Genomic DNA, 20,417 nt, shown 5'->3' on the forward strand with positions numbered 1-20,417 from the left:
TCCGCGGGCCCCGGTGACGCCGCGGGAGCCGCCGCAGGGGGGGCCTGGGCTATGCGGTGGTGGCTGCGCGCCGCCGTCCTCAGCCTGCTCGCCGGAGCCGGGGGTGAGGGACCGTCCCGGGGAGCGGCGGGGGGGGAGGCGGCGGGGCCGGTCTGGCCGGTACCGGGCCGCGGGGCTCGGGGGCGGGGAAAGGGTCCCGGTGTGTTCCGGTGTGTTCCGGTATGTCTCGGTGTGTCCCGGCGGGACCGGTCTGTCTAGTGCCGGGTTCCGGGAAAGCGGGAGGAGGCGGGGGACAGCTGGGGACAGCGGGGGCGGGAGGAAGGTCCCGGTGTGTCCCGGTGTGTCCCGGTGGCATTGGTTTGGTTGGTCCCGGAGAGGCGGGGGCGGGAGGTTGCGTGGGCAGGGGAAGGGTCCCGCTGTGTCCCGGTGTGTCCCGTGCCGTCCCGCCCCCATCCCGGTTCATCCCGGTGTGTCCCGCTTCATCCCGGTGCCGGTCCCGCAGGCAGCGGCCGGAGCGAGCCCCGGGCCGTGGTGGGGCGCGTCGGGGGCAGCGCGGTGCTGGGCTGCGGGCTCCTGGGCGCACACGAGGCGCGCCCGCCGCTCTACGTGATCGAGTGGGTCCGCTTCGGCTTCGTCCTCCCCATCTTCATCAAGTTCGGCCTCTACTCGCCGCGCGTGGACCCCGAGTACGCGGGTGAGTGACGGGCGAGGGGTTCCCGGGACCCCCGTGGGCTGCCCGGTGTCTCTACTCGCTGTGGTTCGGTCAAACCGGGTGCTGCTGGTGTTAGACCACCTTAAACCCACTCCTGAAAAAGTGGGGGGCTCTTTCGGGGGTCCCTGCAGCAGGTGAGTGCCAATCCCCATGCCCAGGGATGGCAGCAGGGATTGAGGTGGCAGAGGGGATGCAGATCCAGAGGGTGAAATCTTGGAGAAGCCCCCCAAACCAAACCAAACCAAACCAAACGCACCCCATGTGGGCATCTCCCGCAGGGTGGCACGGCCGAGCCCTCCCGGTGCCACCGGGGTGCCCCGGGGGCTGCGGGCGCTGTCCCGGCCCGTGCGGGTCGCCTGAAGGTTGAGGCTGGGGAGGGGATTTCGGGGGAGCTGCTAATTGGAGCAAAGCTGGGCCGGGGACGGGCTGGGCGTGGGAGGGGGATATTCGCTGCTTTAGCGGGTATTTAAAGGGAGCGGTGGCAGAGCCCGAGGAATCCCAGCGAGACGATCCCTGCGAGCACGAGGGGAAAACCACAAGAGTGTCCCCTGGGCATGGGGAGGGATGGCAGCCCAAAACCCCCCGACTTTCTGTGCCAAAATCCGTGCTCCGACCTTTCCTCGGGGCGGCTGGATCGTGCCAGGATCACAACCCAAACCCTGCTGCCAAAATGATCCCTTCCCTAAAAATCCCCTCGGCTGGCACGCCCACATGGGTGCAGATTTTTGGGGGATGCTTTCAGCACCTCCGCCTTGGCTTTGGGGACCAGCGGTGACAAGGAACGCCCCGGGCAGGACGAGGCACCTGCTCTGCCGGTGCCGGGCTCCTGTTACCTGAGCGCCGCGGGGCCCCGGGGCTGCCGCGGCTCCGGTTACCCGGGAAGGGGCTGGCAGTGCCCTCCCCCGTGTCGCCGAGGGCTGCGGGAGCAGATTGGAATCAGCGCTGGGGGGAAGGGGCCGGAGGCTGGAATGAGGGCGAGCTGGGTGGGTGGGCAAGGGGGGCTGGCGGCCGTCGCCATGGCAGCGGGGCCGCGGCTTCTTCTTGTTTTCCATCGGCCGGCGAGGGCAGGGCAGGGAGAGGTGGGTGCAGGGCGATGCCAGCCCCTTCTCTCCGCCGCTTGCCAGGTGGATCGGATCGGGTGGCGCCGCTGCTGTCACCGGTGTCACTCCCGGGGACATCGGGGAGGGGGTCCTGGGGACAGGGTGGGTGCAGCTCCTCCTGTGGTGGGATGGGGTCGGCTCTCCGCTGCGTGCCACCGCCACCCGCGGTGACACCAACCACTGTCCCCTGCCCTAGGAGAGGGTCGGTGGGCTCTGGGCTGGCTCTGGCCGCGTGGCGGGGCCCGCAGCCCCCTTTGTGTCCCCTCCCTGTCCTTTGTGTCCCTCTGAATGTCGGTTGCCAAGCGCGGGGGGATGCTGGGCCGCGGGGTTTTGTTTTTTGCAGGGCGGTGGAGGAGGAGGAGGAGGAGGAGGAGGGGGCTGGGGCCGGCACAGGGGGATTAGGGGGAGGCTCAGGGGCGTCCCCAGACCGCTCTGATCCCTTCCAAAGGGACCTTTGTTCGGGAGCCGGCTGCTCCCGCCGCGCCTGGGGCTGGGGGCTGGCAGCTGCTGGGGCTTCCCAGAGCTTCTGAGAGCTTCCCAGAGCTTCTGAGAGGTTCCCAGAGCTTCTGAGAGCTTCCCAAAGCTTCTGAGAGCTTCCCGGAGCTGTCCCAGAGGTTCCCAAAGCTTCTGAGAGCTGTCCCAGAGCTTCCCAGAGCTTCCCAGAGCTTCCCAGAGCTGTCCCAGAGCTGTCCCAGAGGTTCCCAGAGCTTCTGAGAGCTGTCCCAGAGCTTCTGAGAGCTGTCCCAGAGCTTCCCAGAGCTGTCCCAGAGCTGTCCCAGAGGTTCCCAAAGCTTCTGAGAGCTGTCCCAGAGCTTCCCAGAGCTTCCCAAAGCTTCCCAGAGCTTCCCAGAGCTGTCCCAAAGCTTCCCAGAGCTGTCCCAGAGCTTCCCAAAGCTTCCCAGAGCTGTCCCAAAGCTTCTGAGAGCTTCCCAAAGCTTCCCAGAGCTTCCCAAATCTTCTGAGAGCTGTCCCAGAGCTGTCCCAAATGTTCCCAGAGCTTCCCAGAGCTCCCTGAAGCTTCCCAGAGCTGTCCCAGAGCTTCCCAAAGCTTCTGAGAGCTGTCCCAGAGCTGTCCCAAAGCTTCCCAGAGCTGTCCCAGAGCTTCCCAGAGCTGTCCCAAAGCTTTCCAGAGCTTCCCAAAGCTTCTGAGAGCTTCCCGGAGCTGTCCCAGAGCTTCCCAAAGCTCCCTGAAGCTCCCCAGAGCTGTCCCAGTTCCCAGGGCCAGGCGTGGCAGCCAGATGTGGGGTGAAGGCTGGCAGACCCCTGGTCCCCACAGCTGTGGGGTGAAGGCACAGGGGTGGGAGGGAAAGGTTTGCCCGTGTTTGCGCGCGGGGTTGGCACGGCTCAGGGCGGATCTCGGTGCCCAAACCCGCCTGCCCGGCTCCTGCCGCTCCTCCTCATCCTCATCATCCTTGCCGGGCTCGTCTGGCGGGACACGGAATCCCAACAGCGGTGCCAGCCGAGGCTCCGGTGCCTCGGGCACGGCGTGGGCACCGTTGGTGACAGCGGGTGGAGCCGCCAGCGGGGGCTGCCCAAAACTTCCCGTGTCGGGAACCCCTCGGGAAGCGGCAGCTCCTGGGATGCCGATGGGGCATCGTGGGCTGCTCCCGTGCCGTGTCCCTGCCGTGGTGTCGCGGGAGCGAGGTCACCTGGCACGGCCCGGGGGTGCCCGGGGTGGCAGTGCCAAGGCAAGGGGTGCCGGGGTGGCAGGGAAGGATGGATGCCCAGGATGGATGCCCATGGAAGGGGGTGCTCCGGACAGTGGGTGCCCCGGGAAGGGGATGGCCAGGATGGTGGGTGCCCCAGACAGGGGATGCCCAGGGTGGTGGGTGCCCAGGATGGTGGGTGCCCCAGACAGGGGATGCTCAGGGAAGGGGATGCCCAGGACAGTGAGTGCCCGAGGAATGGGATGCCCAGGATGGTGTGTGCCCCAGACAGGGGATGCCCGGGATGGTGGGTGCCCCAGACAGGGAATGCTCAGGATGATGGGTGCCCCAGACAGGGGATGCCCAGGATGGTGAATGCCCAGACAGGGGATGCCCAGGATGGTGGGTGCCCCAGACAGGGGATGCCCAGGATGGTGAATGCCCAGACAGGGAATGCCCAGGATGGTGTGTGCCCCAGACAGGGGATGCCCAGGATGGTGTGTGCCCCAGACAGGGGATGCCTGGGATGGTGTGTGCCCCAGACAGGGAATGCTCAGGATGGTGGGTGCCCCAGACAGGGAATGCCCAGGATGGTGAATGCCCAGACAGGGGGTGCCCCAGACAGAGGATGCCTGGGATGGTGGGTGCCTGGAGATGGGGATGCCCTGGATGATGGGTGCCTCGGACAGGGGATGCCCAGGACAGTGTGTGCTCAGAGAAAGGGATGCCCGGGACAGGGGGTGCCCCAGACAGGGAGTGCCCAGGATGGTGGGCGCCCCAGAGAGGGGATGCCCAGGACAGGAGGTGCCCTAGACAGAGGATGCCCAGGATGGTTTGTGCTCAGAGATGGGGATGCCCAGGATGGTGGGTACCCAGAGATGGGGATGCCCAGGATGGTTTGTGCCCAGAGATGGGGATGCCCAGGATGGTTTGTGCTCAGAGAAAGGGATGCCCAGGATGGTGGGTACCCCAGACAGGGGGTGCCCAGGATGGTTTGTGCCCAGAGAAAGGGATGCCCAGGATGGTGGGTGCCTCGGACAGGGGATGCCCAGGATGGTTTGTGCTCAGAGAAAGGGATGCCCAGGATGGTGGGTACCCCAGACAGGGGGTGCCCAGGATGGTTTGTGGCCAGAGAAAGGGATGCCCAGGATGGTTTGTGCTCAGAGAAAGGGATGCCCAGGATGGGTGGGTGCCTCGGACAGGGGGTGCCCCAGACAGGGGATGCCCAGGATGGTTTGTGCCCAGAGATGGGGATGCCCAGGATGGTGGGTACCCCAGACAGGGGGTGCCCAGGATGGTTTGTGCCCAGAGAAAGAGATGCCCAGGATGGTGGGTACCCCAGACAGGGGGTGCCCGGGATGGTGAGTGCCCAGAGATGGGGATGCCCAGGATGGTGGGTGCCCCAGACAGGGGGTGCCCCAGACAGGGGGTGCCAGTGCGTTCATTGGGGGCCGCTGGCCGCTGGGCTGAGCCAATTGCCCACTGCACCCTGAGCCGATTATGGCTCTGATAATAGCCCGGGGGATTAACGGGCTGCGCTCGCTCTCGCTGCGGGCCCTCATCCCTCTGCTCATCAAAGAGGCCGCGGGGCTGCGGCTGCTGCGGGGCGAGCACCCCCCGGCCCGGGGGAGCCCCGGTCACCGTGTCCCCCCTCCCCGGGACCCCACGGGCTTGGGGAGCCCCGGTCACCGTGTCCCCCCCGGGGAGCCCCAGTCACCGTGTCCCCCTCCGGGACCCCACGGCCTGGGGGAGCCCCGGTCACCGTGTCCTCCCCGGGACCCCACGGCTTGGGGGAGCCCCGGTCACCGTGTCCCCCCCGGGGACCCCACGGCCTGGGGGAGCCCCGGTCACCATGTCCCCCCCCGGGAGCCCCGGTCACCGTGTCCCCCCCGGGACCCCACGGCCTGCGGGAGCTCCGGTCACCGTGTCCCCCCCGGGAGCCCCGGTCACCGTGTCCTCCCCGAGACCCCACGGCCTGGGGGAGCCCCACCGTGACCGGGGCTGAGCAGGGTGAGAGCGCCGGGGGAGCTGCCAGGGGGAGGGAAAATCCTCGGGAAGGGGGAAAAGGGGTCGTGGGAGTGATGCTCCAAGTGCGTGGACCCGCCGTGCTGGGGGACCCCGCCGAGGGTGACAGAGCCATTGTCGCCTCCTCTGCGGTGTCACCCGTGTGTGTGTGGAGTGCTGAATGTCGCTGGGAGCCACCGCCGTGCCCAGCCCCACGCGGTGGCAGCGTGGGCGAGCGCCCTGGGGAGGGGGTGACCCGAGAGAGGGGTGTCCCCAGAGGGGGTGACCCGGTAAGGGGGTGACCTGGAAAAAGGGTGACCTGAGAGAGGGCTGGCCCCAGGGAAGGGGTGACCCGAGAGAAGGGTGACCCGAGAGAGGGGTGTCCCCAGAGGGGGTGGCCCCAGGGAGGCGGTGACTCCGTAAGAGGGTGGCCCGGGAGAGGGTGTGACCTGGAAAAAGGGTGACCTGAGAGAGGGGTGGCCCCAGGGAGGGGGTGACCCGAGAGAGGGCTGACCTGGCAAAAGGGGGTGACCTGAGAGAGGGGGTGACCTAGCAGAGGGGTGGCCCGGGAGAGGGGTGGCCCCAGGGAGGGGGTGACCCGGGAGGGGGTGGCCCCAGGAAGGGGGTGACCTGCCAGAGGGTTGTCCCCAGAGAGGGGGTGGCCCCAGGAAGGGGGTGACCCGAGAGAGGGGGTGGCCCCAGAGGGGGTGGCCCGAGGAGGGCGTGACCCGGGGATAGAGTAGCCCCATGGAGGAGGTGACCTGGCAAAGGGGTGGCCCCGGGGAAGAGGTGACCCGGGAGAGGGGGTGACCCCAGAAGGGGTGACCTGGAGAGGGGGTGACCCGGGAGAGGGTGGCCCCTGGAAGGGGGTGACCTGGTAAAAGGGTGGCCCCAGGGAAGGGGTGACCATGGGGAGGTGGTGGCCCCAGGAAGGGCGTGACTCAGGTGAGGGGGTGACCATGGGGAGGGGTGGCCCCAGGGAGTGGGTGACCCGGCAAAGGGGTGGCCCCGGGGAGGGTGTGACCCGGCAGAGGGGTGTCCCCAGAGGGGGTGGCCCCAGGAAGGGTGTGACTCGGGTGAGGGGGTGACCATGGGGAGGGGTGGCCCCAGGGGGGTGGTGGCCCGGGGCCGTGGCTGTCCCTGAGCCGCTGCCGGTGGCACAGGTCGTGTGCGGCTGGAGGAGGGCGCCTCGCTGCGCCTGGACCTGCTGCGCGCCGAGGACCAGGGCTGGTACGAGTGCCGGGTGCTCTTCCTCGACCGCCACAGCACCGACGCCGACTTCCAGAACGGCACCTGGATCCACCTCACCGTCAACGGTACCGGCCCGTGCCACCCTCGGCTGCTCCGCCCGCGTCTCCCGGGGCTGCCGCTGGAGTTGAGGCAGATGTGAGGGTGAGGGTTTGCATCTGGATTTGCCTTCCAGCGCCTCCCACCTTCCTGGAGACCCCTCCTGCGTTCGTGGAGGTGCGGGACCAGGCTGCGCTGAGCCTCACCTGCAGGGCTGTGGGCAACCCCCAGCCTGTTGTCACCTGGAAGAGGAGTGACCTGCCTGTCCAGAGCGGGGACACGGTGCAGGTGAGTATTGGAAAATTGGCTCCCAATATTCCCAGCTAGATTGTGCCTGGGCCAGTCTGACCCTCGCTGCTGGGCCAAAGGCAGCAACTGCGGTGTATCACCCCAGAGATACCTTGGCTTGCTGGTGGTTGCAGCTGGGCACTGAACAAGTCCAGGCTTGTTAGGAGCCCCGTTTACCTCAGGAGGAATGGCTTCAGGCGATGGTGAAGAGAAAAAATATTGGGAAAAAAGGCTCCCAATATTCCCAGTTAGATTGTGCCTGGGCCGGTCTGACCCTCGCTGCTGGGCCAAAGGCAGCAACTGTGGTGTATCACCCCAGAGATACCTTGGCTTGCTGGTGGTTGCAGCTGGGCACTGAACAAGTCCAGGCTTGTTAGGAACCCCGTTTACCTCAGGAGGAATAGCTTCAGGCGATGGTGAAGAGAAAAAGGAGAGGATTCTGCTGGAGGGTTTAATGTGCAGAGGTTTATTCCATGGTTACAGAGGTCTGAACGTGAGCAACTGCTCCAACAGAATTCTGGCCGCATGCTCTGATTGCCTTTTTAAGCTCAGGGACAGGGGGAGGGGAGGTACAGGTGAGCCACCAACCAGGTGAGAGGGGCAGGGTCTCAGGGGAAGATGACACCCAGACAGGCCAATGACCTCTGGGCATAGGGGCATCCTTTGAACTTGACCAAGCACACGACGCCTTGCTGGAATGTTCAGCCTGATTGACAGGACTCACTCAGCATGGGGGCAAGGGGGAAGGGAGAGAGGCACAGGCACACCTGGGGGAATGACCTGGAAGGCCAAAATGGGACATTACAGCACACCACAACAGGTGAGGGTGACAACGCCCTCCGTGGGGTGTGCCCAGGCTCTGCTGCCCATCCCCAGCGCGGTGGCACCACCCGGTTCACGGGGCACGTTGCCCGTCCCTCGGTGCCGTTGCAGGTGAGCAACGGGACGCTGAGCATCGCCACCGTGGAGCGTGCCAGCGCGGGCACCTACACGTGCCACGCCTCCAGCAAGGAGGGCACCGTCACCCACACCACCCGTGTGCTCGTGCAGGGTAAGGACAGGCGGTGCCCAGGGAGCCGTGGCACGGTCGGTTTTGGGAGCAGCTGGGGCTGTCCCCATGTGCCCAGCCCTCAGTGCCGCTCTGCCTCGCACCCCAGGGCCACCCATCATCGTGGTGCCACCCCAGAACGTCACTGTCAACATCTCCCAAGATGCCTTTTTGGCGTGCCAGGCTGAGGCGTACCCAGGGAACCTCACCTACACCTGGTTCCAGGGCAGCAGCAACGTCTTCCACCTCAGGTACGAGATGGCACCGGGGGCTGCTGTGCCACCAAACGCGTGCCAGGGACAGGCTGGGGACAAATCCATCACCCCAGGGCAGCTGTGCCACTCCCAGCTGTGCCACTCCCAGCTGTGCCATCCCTTCCCAGCCACCTCCAGGCTCGGGTCCGTGTCCTGGTGGACGGGAGCCTCCTGCTGCAGCGAACGACGCCGGACGACGCTGGCAAATACACCTGCACCCCCAGCAACGGGCTCTGGAAGCCACCTTCAGCCTCAGCCTTCGTCACGGTGCTCTGTAAGACCCCCTCCCGCCCCCCCCAGGCCGTCGGGAGCCCCGCTGTGGGGGCTGTGGTGGGAACAGGGGTGCCCCGTGGGGACCCCAGCCCCGTGTGTGCCCGCAGACCCAGCGCAGGTGACCACCATGCTGCCGGAGACTCACCTGCCCAAGGGCATGAGGGGCGTGATCCGCTGTCCCTGCAGGGCCAACCCGCCCCTGCTCTCCGTCACATGGACCAGGGACGGGCGCCCGCTGGAGCTCGACAAGGTAGGGCCGCTCCCAAATCCCTCCTGCTCACCCATTCCCCAGTCCCAGCTCCTTCCCAAATCCCTCCTGCTCACCCATTCCCCTCTCCCAGCTCCTTCCTCCTCACCCATTTCCCTCTTCCACCATCCTTCCCCCCTTCCCAAATCCCTCTTTCTCACCCATTCCCCTCTCCCAGCTCATTCCCACCATCCCAAATCCCTCCTATGGCCACTCCTACCACCCTTCCCACCATCCCAAATCCCTCCTGCTCACCCATTTCCCTCTCCCAGCTCCTTCCCATCATCCCAAATCCCTCCTGCTCATCCATACCTCTTTCCCAGCTCCTTCCCAAATCCCATCTCCTCCTCCATTCCCCTCTCCCAGCTCCTTCCCAAACCCTCTTCTGCTCACCCATTCCCCACTCCCAGCTCCTTCCCCCCCTCCCCAAATCCCTCCTACGGCCACTCCCACCACCCTTCCCACCATCCCAAATCCCTCCTGCTCACCCATTCCCCACTCCCAGCTCCTTCCCCCCCTCCCCAAATCCCTCCTACGGCCACTCCCACCACCCTTCCCACCTTCCCAAATCCCTCCTCCTCCTCCTCTCCCAGCTCCCCGGCTGGTCCGTCCGTGCCGACGGCTCCATCGTCATCGCCACGGGCAACGACGACGCGCTGGGGCTGTACCGCTGCACGCCCTACAACAGCTACGGCACCGCCGGCGAGTCCCAGCCCACGCGGGTCCTGCTGAAGGTGAGGAGCCCCCCCGGGGTCCCCTCCTGGCTCTGCACCCCTTGCCAAGCCCCCCTCAAACTGCCCCCTCTGCTTTGCAGGACCCTCCTGCCTTCACGGTGCGGCCCAAGGAGGAATATTTCCAGGAGGTGGGCCGGGAGCTGGTGATTCCCTGCGTGGCTCAAGGGGATCCCCCACCCACCATCACCTGGGTGAAGGTAGGGGGTGCTGGTTTGGGGGGTCAGCTGAGCCCCCCCTCCAGGGACAGAGGTTGTTTTTGGCCCTCCAGGGTATCGTTTCTGGAGCAGTGTCTTTGTCCCTACATCACTCCTGGGGCAGTGTCCTTTTTCCTACATCACTCCTGGGGTTGTGTCCCTCCCATCCCAAACTGGAGTCCCATCACATGGTTCTTGAAGGGTTTGAGGTCACTTTGCTTGGTTGTGCTTTAAAACAGTGACCAAACTCTGCCCCATGGCCTCCAAACCAGCCCCAGGGTGGTGGGCCCTGTCCCAATTTTCAAGTCCCCTTGTCCCCAGTGTGGCAGTGTCACAGCCCCCGTCCGTGCCCCCATCAGCATGTCCATGCCCCACAGGTGGGCAGCGTGGGCAAGGGCAGTGCCCAGGTGGATGGCAACAGCAGCCTCGTCCTCCACCCCCTCATCAAGGAGCAGCACGGAGTCTGGGAATGCACGGCCACCAACCAGGTGGCCAGTGTCACCACTGCCACCTCTGTCCACGTACTGGGTGAGCTGCCTGTCACTGGGGTGGTCCCTGGGGTGCTGCAAAGGGTGGTCCAAGCCCCGCAGCGTGACCCTGCTGCCCGCCAGGTACCAGTCCCCACGCTGTCACCAACGTCTCCGTGCTCCCGCTGCTGCTGGCAGCCAACATCTCCTGGGAGCCAGGCTTTGATGGAGGCTTCTTCCAGAGGTTCAGCGTCTGGTACACCCCTCTGTGAGTGCCCACCCCTGCTGTGTGCCCCCCTAGGGAGCACAGCTCCCTCTCACAGCTCCCTGCTGTCCCCAGGGTGAGGTACCCACCGCGGGCACACCACGACTGGGTGTCGCTGTCGGTGCCAGCTGGGGCTCAGCACCTTCTGGTGGAGAACCTGCAGCCAGACACCAGTTACCAGTTCAGCGTCCTGGCCCAGAACAAGCTGGGCAGTGGCCCCTTCAGCCAGATCGTCACCTCCGTGCCCAGGGGTAAGGGCAGCTCCCCGGAAACAAAACACCCCCTGTGCCCACCCGGTGCCAACCTCTGCTGGCTCCCCAAGGCATCCCAGTGACCACAGTGCCTCCGGAGCCACCGGCCATGACCGTGCACGTCTTCCTGTCGCCACCCCGGGCTCTGACTGCCAACGAGACGGTGAGGGGGGTCCTGCTGCGCTGGGAGCCCCCTGCCCGTGCCTCGGTGGCCCTGAGCGGGTACGCGCTGGAGCTGCGGCAGGACAAGGGCGGCTGGGAGGTGCTGGAGCGCTCCATCCCCGGCACTGACACCCAGGTGCTGGTGCCAGGGCTCATCAAGGTGAGGTTTAGGGCCGGGTTGAGGGCTGGGTGGTGGCTGTGGCAGCGTGGCTCACGGCTCTGTGTCCTCCTTGTCCCTCCTCAGGACGCCTTCTATGAGTTCCGCCTGGTGGCCTTTGCTGGCAGCTACATCAGCGACCCCAGCAACACGGTGAACGTGTCCACGGCAGGTGAGGCTGGGCTGCCACGTGGGGAGAGGAACCTGAGGTGGGAAACATCCAAATAATTCCCAAAGGAGAGCCCCCTTCCATGCTGCTCACACCCCTCTGTCCCTGCTGCTAAACTGGGGGCACGGACAGAGCAGGACCCCCAAGGCTGAAGCTGGGGCAGCAACCAGAGTGGCTTCAGCCTCAGGGACCAGAGTATCTCCTCATCCTCACATGGTGCCCATGGCAGGGGGCAGAGCAGCCCTGGTGGGTCAGGAGCTGAGACTTTGCTGTGTCCCCGTGATGGTGGTGACACATGGGGAGGGCTGCCACGCCATGCTCCTCCACATCCCATTCCCTCCCTATCCCACTCCTGTCATGCCACATCTCTGGCTTTCATTCCCCCAGAATCCTGCTGCCTCTCATCCCATTCCTGGCCGTGCCACACTCTCCTCCCTCTCCATCCCTCTCCCTCCCTGTCCCACTCCTGGCTGATGGGATGCCCTGTGTGTGGCAGGGGGCACAGGTCCCCAAAAGGGCAGAGCAGCCCTGGTGGGGCAAGAGCTGAGTCTTTGCTGTGTCCCCATGGTCCTGGTGACACCAGGGAGTTGTGTCCCCACGATGCGGTGACACCAGGGCACTGTGCCAGCCTGATGGGATGCCCTGTGTGTGGCAGGGGGCACAGATCAGCCCTGGTGGGGCAAGAGCTGAGCCCCCCATGATGCTGGTGACACCAGGGCACTGTGCCTGCCTGATGGGGTGCCCTGTGTGTGGCAGGGGGCACAGGACCCCCCCCAAGGGCAGAGAGCTCTGATAGGGCAAGAGCTGAGTCTTTGCTGTGTCCCCATCATGTGGTGACACCAGGGAGTTGTGTCCCCACGATGCGGTGACACCAGGGCACTGTGCCAGCCTGATGGGGTGCCCTGTGTGTGGCAGGGGGCACAAGACCCCCCAAGGGCAGAGCAGCCCTGGTGGGTCAGGAGCTGAGCCCTTACTGTGTCCCCATGGTCCTGGTGACACCAGGGAGTTGTGTCCCCACGATGCAGTGACACCAGGGCACTGTGCCAGCCTGATGGGGTGCCCTGTGTGTGGCAGGGATGGAGGTGTACCCGTCCCGCACGCAGCTGCCGGAGCTGCTGCCACAGCCGGTGCTGGCAGGGGTCATTGGTGGCATCTGCTTCCTCAGCGTGGCCGTCATCTTCAGCACCATGGCCGCCTGCATCATGAACCGGCGCCGCGCCGCGCGCGTCCGCAAGCGCCGCCAAGGTACCGGGGACAGGGGACAAGGGGACAAGGGGACAAGGGGACAGGGGGACAGGCCAGCCTGGGTGGGGACCGAGTGGGTGCTGCTGTCTCCTCCTCCTCCTCCTCATCACGTTTTTGAGTTGCTCGCCGTGTGATCCCCCTGTGTTCTCATGGCCTTCCAGATCCACCACTCGTCTTCTCCCCCAGCAAGAAGCTTCCACCTCCACAGTAAGTCACGCCATTGCCACGCTCCCTGCTTGTCCTGCCGTGTCACTGCCATGGCACCCTCCCTGTCCTGCTCCCACCATCCCATCCCCTCCCTGTCCTGCTCCCACCATCCCATCCCCTCCCTGTCCTGCTCCCACCATGCCACACTCCCTGTCCTACTCTCACCATGCCACACTCCCTCCCTGTCCTGCTCCCACCATGCCACACTCCCTCCCTGTCCTGCTCCCACCATGCCACACTCCCTCCCTGTCCTGCTCCCACCATGCCACACTCCCTCCCTGTCCCATTCCCACCATGCCACACTCCCTCCCTGTCCCATTCCCACCATCCCATCCCCTCCCTGTCCCATTCCCACCATGCCACACTCCCTCCCTGTCCCATTCCCACCATGCCACACTCCCTCCCTGTCCTGCTCCCACCATCCCATACTCCCTCCCTGTCCCATTCCCACCATGCCACATTCCCCCCATGTCCTGCCATGTCACTGCCATGCTCCCTCCATCCCACTCCCTGTCCTGATCCTACCATGCCACATTCCTGCCATGCCATGCCATGCCACACTCCCTGTCCCTCTCTTGCCACGCCATGCTCCTCCACATCCCCTTCCCTCCCTACCCCACTCCTGCCGTGTCACACCTTTGGCTCCCACTCCCCCAAATCCTGCTGCCTCTCATCCCACTCCTGGCCGTGCCACGCTCTCCTCCCTCTCCCTCTCCATGCCATGCTCCCCTCCATCCCTCTGCCTCCCACTCCTGGCCATGCCACGTTCCCATCCCACTGCACTCCTCACTATCCCTCCGCCACCATCGGGGGCACAGGGACAAGCTGGGCACAGCCACACCCTGCCCAAGGGCGTTCGGAGCAGGCTGCTCCCTTGGCATTCTCCCTGCGGGCACTTTTGGCTGGAGAAAAGCTCAGGAAACGCAGGAGCAGCCCGGCCGGCGGTGCTGCAGCTGCTGCCTCTCCCCTGCAGCAATGCTCGTGGCCCTGCTAGCCCCGGCAGCACGGTGAAGCTGAAGCTGCAGCCATCGCCGTGCCGCAGCCTGCACCGGAGCCTGCTGTGGGGCGAAAAGGCCGGCACCAGCCTGGGGCTGAGCATCGCCGGCTCCCGTTACCCGGCCTACGAGAGCCACGGCCGGGAGCACCGGGAGCACCGGGAGCACCGGGAGCTCCCGCTGGAGCGCATCTGCCGCGGCCCCGACGGCCGCTTCGTGCTGGACACCGAGCCGCGGCCCGAGCTGGAAGCGGAGCCTCCGCGGGAGCCGCTGCAGCCCTACCGCCAGCTGCCCGCCGAGGAGGAGGAGGATGACGAGGATGAGGATGAGGAGGAAGATGAGGAAGACGACGAGCCCGTGTGGCACAGGGGGGTCTCGCTGCGCCCCCACGCCGCGGGGCAGCCCCGCCGGGGCTCCCGGGCCTCCGGGCACCGCCACGGCCGCTACTTCGGCTACGGCAGCAGCAGCCCCGTGGTGGACGAGGCCGTGGCGTTGAGCATCAGCGACGTGAGCCCCGTGGCCTCTGCCGCCGCCACCCTGCCTTACAGCGCCGTCCCGGAGCCCCCCCGGCCCCGCGAGTCCCCCCGGCCGGCCAGCAGCCCCCCGGCGCCCCCCGGCCCCATCAGCGGCATCCTGCAGTACCTCAGCCTGCCCTTCTTCAAGGAGATGTGTGTGGACGGCGACTGGCCCCCCCCGGAGGAGCCTCCCCCCGGTAGCGGTGCCCGCTCGGATGCCCCCGCCAGCCCCCCGCGCCCGGAGCGGACGCTGTGCCCGGACTGCAATGACACAAGTGCCAACAACGCCACCTCCCCTCCCGCCGCCGCCACCGCCGCGTTCCTTGAGCCCCCCCGGCTGCCCCTGGGCCCCGCCAAGGCCTCGCTGCCCGGTTCCCCCTCCTGGCCGCCCGCCCAGCCCGCCCCACATCTCCGGACTGAGCCCCCCGGGCGGCCGCCGGACGCTGCGGGCCCGGAGAAGCTCCCGCGGGGCAGCCTGACCAGCCAGAGCAGCGGCCGGGGCAGCGGCTCCTTCCTGCGGCCCCCGTCGCTGGCACCGTCCTTGGGGGGCACCTTCCTGGGCACCCCGCTCGGGGATGGGGGCAGCTGGCACAGCGCGGGCTCGGCAGCCGAGGAGGGACGGGGCAGGACGGATGCTGGCGCCGGGAAGAGGTGAGCCCGTGGGCAGGGCACTGGGATGGGCTCCCGCAGCGTGCCGGGGCAGCTGCGGGCCTGTGCCACCCGGCTGGCATGAGTGGGCCTGGCACGGAGCCACCTGGCTGCCTGCCAGCCCTGCGGTGCCCTGGGGACACCCCCATTGTCCCTGTCCTGAGAGAACAGTTCAACCCCAGCATCCCTGGCAGCTGCCACATCCCTCAGGGTGGTGCCCCTCATCCCTGGGATCTGACCTTGGCGTCTGCCCATGCCACCCATCCCTAGGCTTGGGATCTCTCCTGGCATTTATCTTGGGGTCTCATGCCCATCCCTGGCATCCCATCCCTCTGCCCTGACCTCCGTCCCTTTGCTGTCATCCATCCCCAGGGTTTCACAGCCATCCCCCGAGGTTTCACTTTTTGGGGTCTCCCCTAGAGCCCATCCCCAGGGTTTCACACCCATCCGTTGGGGTTTCACTTTTTGGGGTGTCCCCTGGCATTTATCTTGGGGTCTCATGCCCATCCCTGGCATCTGATCCCTCTGGATCTGCCCTGATCTCCATCCCTGGTCTCTCCTACTGATCCCCAGGGTTTCATTTTTTGGGGTGTCCCCTAGAGCCCATCCCCAGTGTTTCACTTTTTGGGGTCTCACTAGAGCCCATCCCCAGGGTTTCACTTTTTGGGGTCTCCCCTAGAGCCCATCCCCAGGGTTTCACTTTTTGGGGTGTCCCCTAGAGCCCATCCCCAGGGTTTCACTTTTTGGGGTCTCCCCTAGAGCCCATCCCCAGGGTTTCCCTTTTTGGGGTCTCACTAGAGCCCATCCCCATGGTCTCACACCCATCCCTCAAGGTTTCCCTATTTGGGGTCTCCCCTGGAGCCCACCCCGGTGGTCTCACCCCCTCGGGCCGTGCCCTTCACCCCCTGCCCGCAGGAGGAACACCTCGGTGGACGAGAACTACGAGTGGGACGCGGAGTTCGCGCTGGAGTCGGAGCTCCTGGAGGCGCTGCAGCTTTACCGGGGCGCGGCCCCGGCCCGGCCCGGTTCCTCCATCGCCCTGCGGGACCTGCAGCGGCACCGTGAGTGCGGCCCCCCCGTCCCCCGGGCCCCGTGGCCGCCCCGCCGGGTGCCGCGGCGGGGCCGGACGCTGCTTCTCTCCCCGCAGAGCCCGGCTCGGCCCCGGTGGTGAGCTCGGTGTCGGCGGAGGCGTTGGGCACGGGGGGAGCCCCGGAGCGCCGCCAGACCCCCCGGGCCGAGGGGTTGGGGGCGCGGCGCCGCAGGGAGGGGGCCCGGCAGCGGGTGGGCACCCATGGGTGCTGCTCCGAGCGCTTCGAGGTGGCCACGCTGCTTTAGGGACCCCCTTTTGGGTGAAAGGATGGGCGGGGAAGGGAATAAAGAGGCGTGAGAGCAGCTCTGGCTCCTGTTGGTGGGTGGGGGGGATGCCCAGGGCACCCCGGGTTCTGCCGCGTCCCCCCGAGATCTTCTCGGGGTCCCCCTGCCCGCCTCGTCCCGCTCTCGGTGCCTTGTGCGGGATCCCAAATTCTCCTGTGGCCGCATCTTCCTCATCCTCTGGCCACGGCTTCCCCTTCCCCACCCGCATCTGCCCGGCCTCGCCCTGTCAATCCCACCCCACCATCTTCTGGGTACCCCCGCATTTTCTGGTACCCCCCCATTTCCTGGTACCCCCATCTTTCAGGTACCCCCCCCAATTTCCTGGTACCCCCATCTCCCTGGTACCTCTCCCATCTTTCTGGTACCCCCATCTTTCTGGTACCTCCCCATTTCCTGGTACCCCCCAGTTTCCTGGTACCCCCATCTCCCTGGTACCCCTCCCATCTTTCTGGTACCCCCATCTCCCTGGTACCCCCATCTTTCTGGTACCCCCATCTTTCAGGTATCCCCCCCATTTTCTGGTACCCCCATCTTTCTGGTACCCCTCCATTTTCCTGGTACCCCCATCTTTCTGGTACCACCCATTTTCCTGGTACCCCCCCAATTTCCTGGTACCCCCATCTCCTTGGTACCCTCATCTCCCTGGTACCCCTCCCATCTTTCTGGTACCCCCCCCCATTTTCCTGGTACCCCCATGCTTCTGGTACCCCCCATTTTCCTGGTACCCCCCATCTTTCTGTTACCCCCCCATTTCCTGGTACCCCCATCTTTCAGGTACCCCCCCCCATTTTCCTGGTACCCCCATCTTTCTGGTACCCCCCATTTTCTTGGTACCCCCATTTTCTTGGTACCCCCATCTCCCTGGTACCCCCATTTTCCTGGTACCCCCCCCATTTTCCTGGTACCCCCCCCATTTTCCTGGTACCCCCCCCATTTTCCTGGTACCCCCCCCATCTTCTCGTGTCCCTCCCCACACGAATTGCTCTGTCCCTCCGTTTTCCTCCTCACATCTCCCCCTCATCTTCCTCCCGTGGGGTGTCCCCCCCCCATCTTCTCGCTGTCCCTCCCCCCATTTTTTCCGTCTCCCCCCCTCCCTCCCTCCCCTCCATGGGATTTTCCCGCCATCTCCTCGCTGTCCTCCCCATCCTATCCGGGTGGCCGCCATTCCTGTCCCCTCCCCAGTGCTGTCCCTGTCCCCTCGGCAGTGTCCCCGTCCCCTCCCCCTCCCCGTTCCGGTGTCCCTCCCCCGGTTCTCCCCCCTCTCCCGGGGAGGGGGCGGGGCCTGGCGGCGGCCCCGGGCGCGCGGGAGGGGCGTGGCCTGCGCGCTCATGCCCTTATATGGCCACGGCGCGGGAGCGCGTCACCGAGGGGGCGGGGACAAGGGGATGACATCACCGGGGGGTCGCGCGTGGGCTCCGGCGCGGGTCGCGTCGGGTCACGGATGTTGGTGACCCCCCCCCGTCCGCACGTGTCCCTTTGTCCCCCTGCCACACCCGCCCCATGTCCCCCCATGTCCCCCCATGTCCCCTTGCCACACCCACCCCTTGTCCCCCCATTATGTCCCTCCATGTCCCCTCGTGTCCCCCTGTCATGCCCACCCCGTGTCCCCCTGCCACGCCCCCCATGTCTCTTTTGTCCCCTGCCACACCCAACCCATGTCCCCCTGTCATGCCCACCCCGTGTCTCCCCATGTCCCCTCGTGTCCCCCTGCCACACCCACCCCATGTCCCCACAGTATGTCCCTCCGTGTCCCCCTGAAATGCCCTCTCATGTCCCCCCATGTCCCCCTGTTATGTCCCCTTGTGTCCCCCCTGCCACACCCACCCCATGTTCCCCCATTATGTCCCTCCATGTCCCCCTGAAATGCCCTCTCATGTCCCCTCGTGTCCCCCTGTCATGCCCACCCCATGTCCCCCCATGTCCCCCTGCCACACCCCTTCCATGTCCTCTTGTGTCCCCCTGCCATGTCCCCCTATGTCCCCTTGTGTTCCCCTGCCACACCCCCCATGTCCCCCCATTAGTTCCTCCATGTCCCCCTGAAATGCCCTCTCATGTCCCCTCGTGTCCCCCTGCCACTCCCCCCATGCCCCCCCATGTCCCCCTGCCACGCCCCCTCCATGTCCCCTCGTGTCCCCCTGCCACACCCACGCTATGTCCCCCCATGTCCCCCCATGTCCCCTGCCACACCCACCCATGTCCCCCATTATGTTCCTCCCGTGTCCCCTGCCAAGCCCACCCCATGTCCCCCCCATGTCACCCATCTCTCCCTCCTGTGTCCCCTCGTGTTCCCCTGCCACACCCCCCCATGTCCCCTCGTGTCCCCCTGCCACACCCCCCCATGTCCCCCATTAGCTCCTCCCGTGTCCCCTTGCCCCGCCCACTTCATGTCCCCCCATATTCCCCTCGTGTCCCCCTGCCACACCCACCCCTGTCCCTCAGGGTGCCCCCATCATGTCCCCTGCCATGTCCCCCTGCCTGCTGCCCGTTGTCCCCCTGCTCTGCCCGTGTGTGCCCCTCATCCTGCCCTGTGTCCCTGAGTTTGTCCCCAAGGTCCCCTCCCCAAGGTCCCCAAACCACCCCCTGTGTCCCCTGGCTGTGCCCCAGTGTGCCAAGCTCCCTTGGCACAGTCCTGCTCCTGCTCTGTGTCACCCTGGGCCACCTCTCTGTGGGTGCTACCCCCTGTGTCACCCCTCAATCTCTTCCTTTGTCACCCCTAGGTCCTGTCCCCGTGTCACCCCTGACCCCACCCCCGTTCCTGCACCTCTCTGTCCCCCCCATGTCACCCCAGCCCCATGGGTCACCCATGTGTCACTCCCTGCCCTGCGTGTCCCCCACCCGTGTCCCCAAAGCCACAGGAAACGCCACCCAAAGTCCCCAGGGGACACCCACAGCCCTTAGAGGGTTAAAGCGACCCCACCCTGTGGCACCCATGGGTGCGGGAGGGACCCAGGGAGGGCAGGGGGACACTTCTGGGCTGGTCCACAGTGTGACAGTGCCATCCCTGCCGGGCTCTGGTGGCACCAGAATGTGGCAGTGCCATCCCTGCTGAGCTCTGGAGTGTGGCAGTGCCATCCCAGATAAGCTGTGGTGGCACCAGAGAGTGACAGTGCCATCCCTGCCGGGCTCTGGTGGCACCACAGTGTGACAGTGCCATCCCTGCTGAGCTCTGGAGTGTGACAGTGCCATCCCAGCCAAGCTCTGGTGACACCAGAGTGTGACAGTGCCATCCCAGACAAGCCCTGGTGGCAGAACAGAGTGACAGTGCCATCCCAGCCGAGCTCTGGAATGTGACGGTGCCATCCCAGACAAGCTGTGGTGGCACCAGAGAGTGACAGTGCCATCCCAGCTGAGCTCTGATGGCACCACAGCGTGACAGTGCCATCCCAGCTGAGCTCTGGAGTGTGGCAGTGCCATCCCACCCGAGCCCTGGTGGCAGAACAGAGTGACAGTGCCATCCCTGCTGAGCTCTGGAGTGTGGCGGTGCCATCCCAGACAAGCTGTGGTGGCACCAGAGAGTGACAGTGCCATCCCAGCTGCGCTCTGGAGTGTGGCAGTGCCATCCCATCCGAGCCCTGGTGGCAGAACAGAGTGACAGTGCCATCCCAGCCAAGCTCTGGAGTGTGGCAGTGCCATTCCTGCTGAGCTCTGGAGTGTGACAGTGCCATCCCAGCCGAGCTGTGGTGACACCAGAGAGTGACAGTGCCATCCCTGCTGAGCTCTGGTGGCACCACAGCGTGACAGTGCCATGCCAGTGGTGGCCCCCCAGCCGAGGCGGGCACGGCGGGTGCTGAGCTGGGTGCTGAGGGTGGCTGGGGTGACGGGGACACTGCGGCGGTGGCCCTGTCACCGTTGTGGAGGCGGCCGGTGGCCTCGCGCCCGGGCTCTGTTTGTTGTTTTGGTGGCGCTCGCCATGGAGACGGGAGCGGTGCCAGCGCCACCGGGGACACTGCGGCTGCTCCGGAGGCCACGTCCCCTCCCCGAGCCTCTGCTGTCCCCCTGCCACCACAGCCAGGCCCTGCTTGTCCCCATCATCGTCACAGCAGGGTCCTGGCACCCACCCGTGCCGCTGTGGGGAGTGTCCCCATCGCTGCCACCATCAGAGGTTTTGTCACCATGGTCCCCACCTAAATCTTCAGGGGGTTGTGCCCGGCCTGTCCCCATGATGGTCACTGTGT

General features: G+C 66.1%; 1 protein-coding gene across 1 annotated transcript; it reads left to right on the forward strand.

The window, feature by feature from the left end:
• Positions 1–51: 51 nt before the first annotated feature.
• On the forward strand, positions 52–16,251 carry IGSF9 (immunoglobulin superfamily member 9). Its single transcript, XM_063176176.1, has 20 exons — positions 52–103; positions 404–694; positions 6,626–6,778; positions 6,886–7,037; positions 7,971–8,088; positions 8,195–8,336; positions 8,468–8,613; positions 8,720–8,862; positions 9,453–9,593; positions 9,674–9,790; positions 10,165–10,315; positions 10,399–10,522; positions 10,595–10,770; positions 10,842–11,092; positions 11,177–11,261; positions 12,333–12,503; positions 12,665–12,710; positions 13,684–14,871; positions 15,784–15,929; positions 16,016–16,251. Exons 1-20 carry the CDS (start codon positions 52–54, stop codon positions 16,201–16,203), a joined length of 3,981 nt encoding a protein of 1,326 aa, XP_063032246.1. The 3' UTR covers positions 16,204–16,251.
• Positions 16,252–20,417: the final 4,166 nt, after the last annotated feature.

This window comes from Melospiza melodia, chromosome 25 (genome assembly GCF_035770615.1).
Source record: "Melospiza melodia melodia isolate bMelMel2 chromosome 25, bMelMel2.pri, whole genome shotgun sequence".
Taxonomy (NCBI): Eukaryota; Metazoa; Chordata; class Aves; order Passeriformes; family Passerellidae; genus Melospiza; species Melospiza melodia.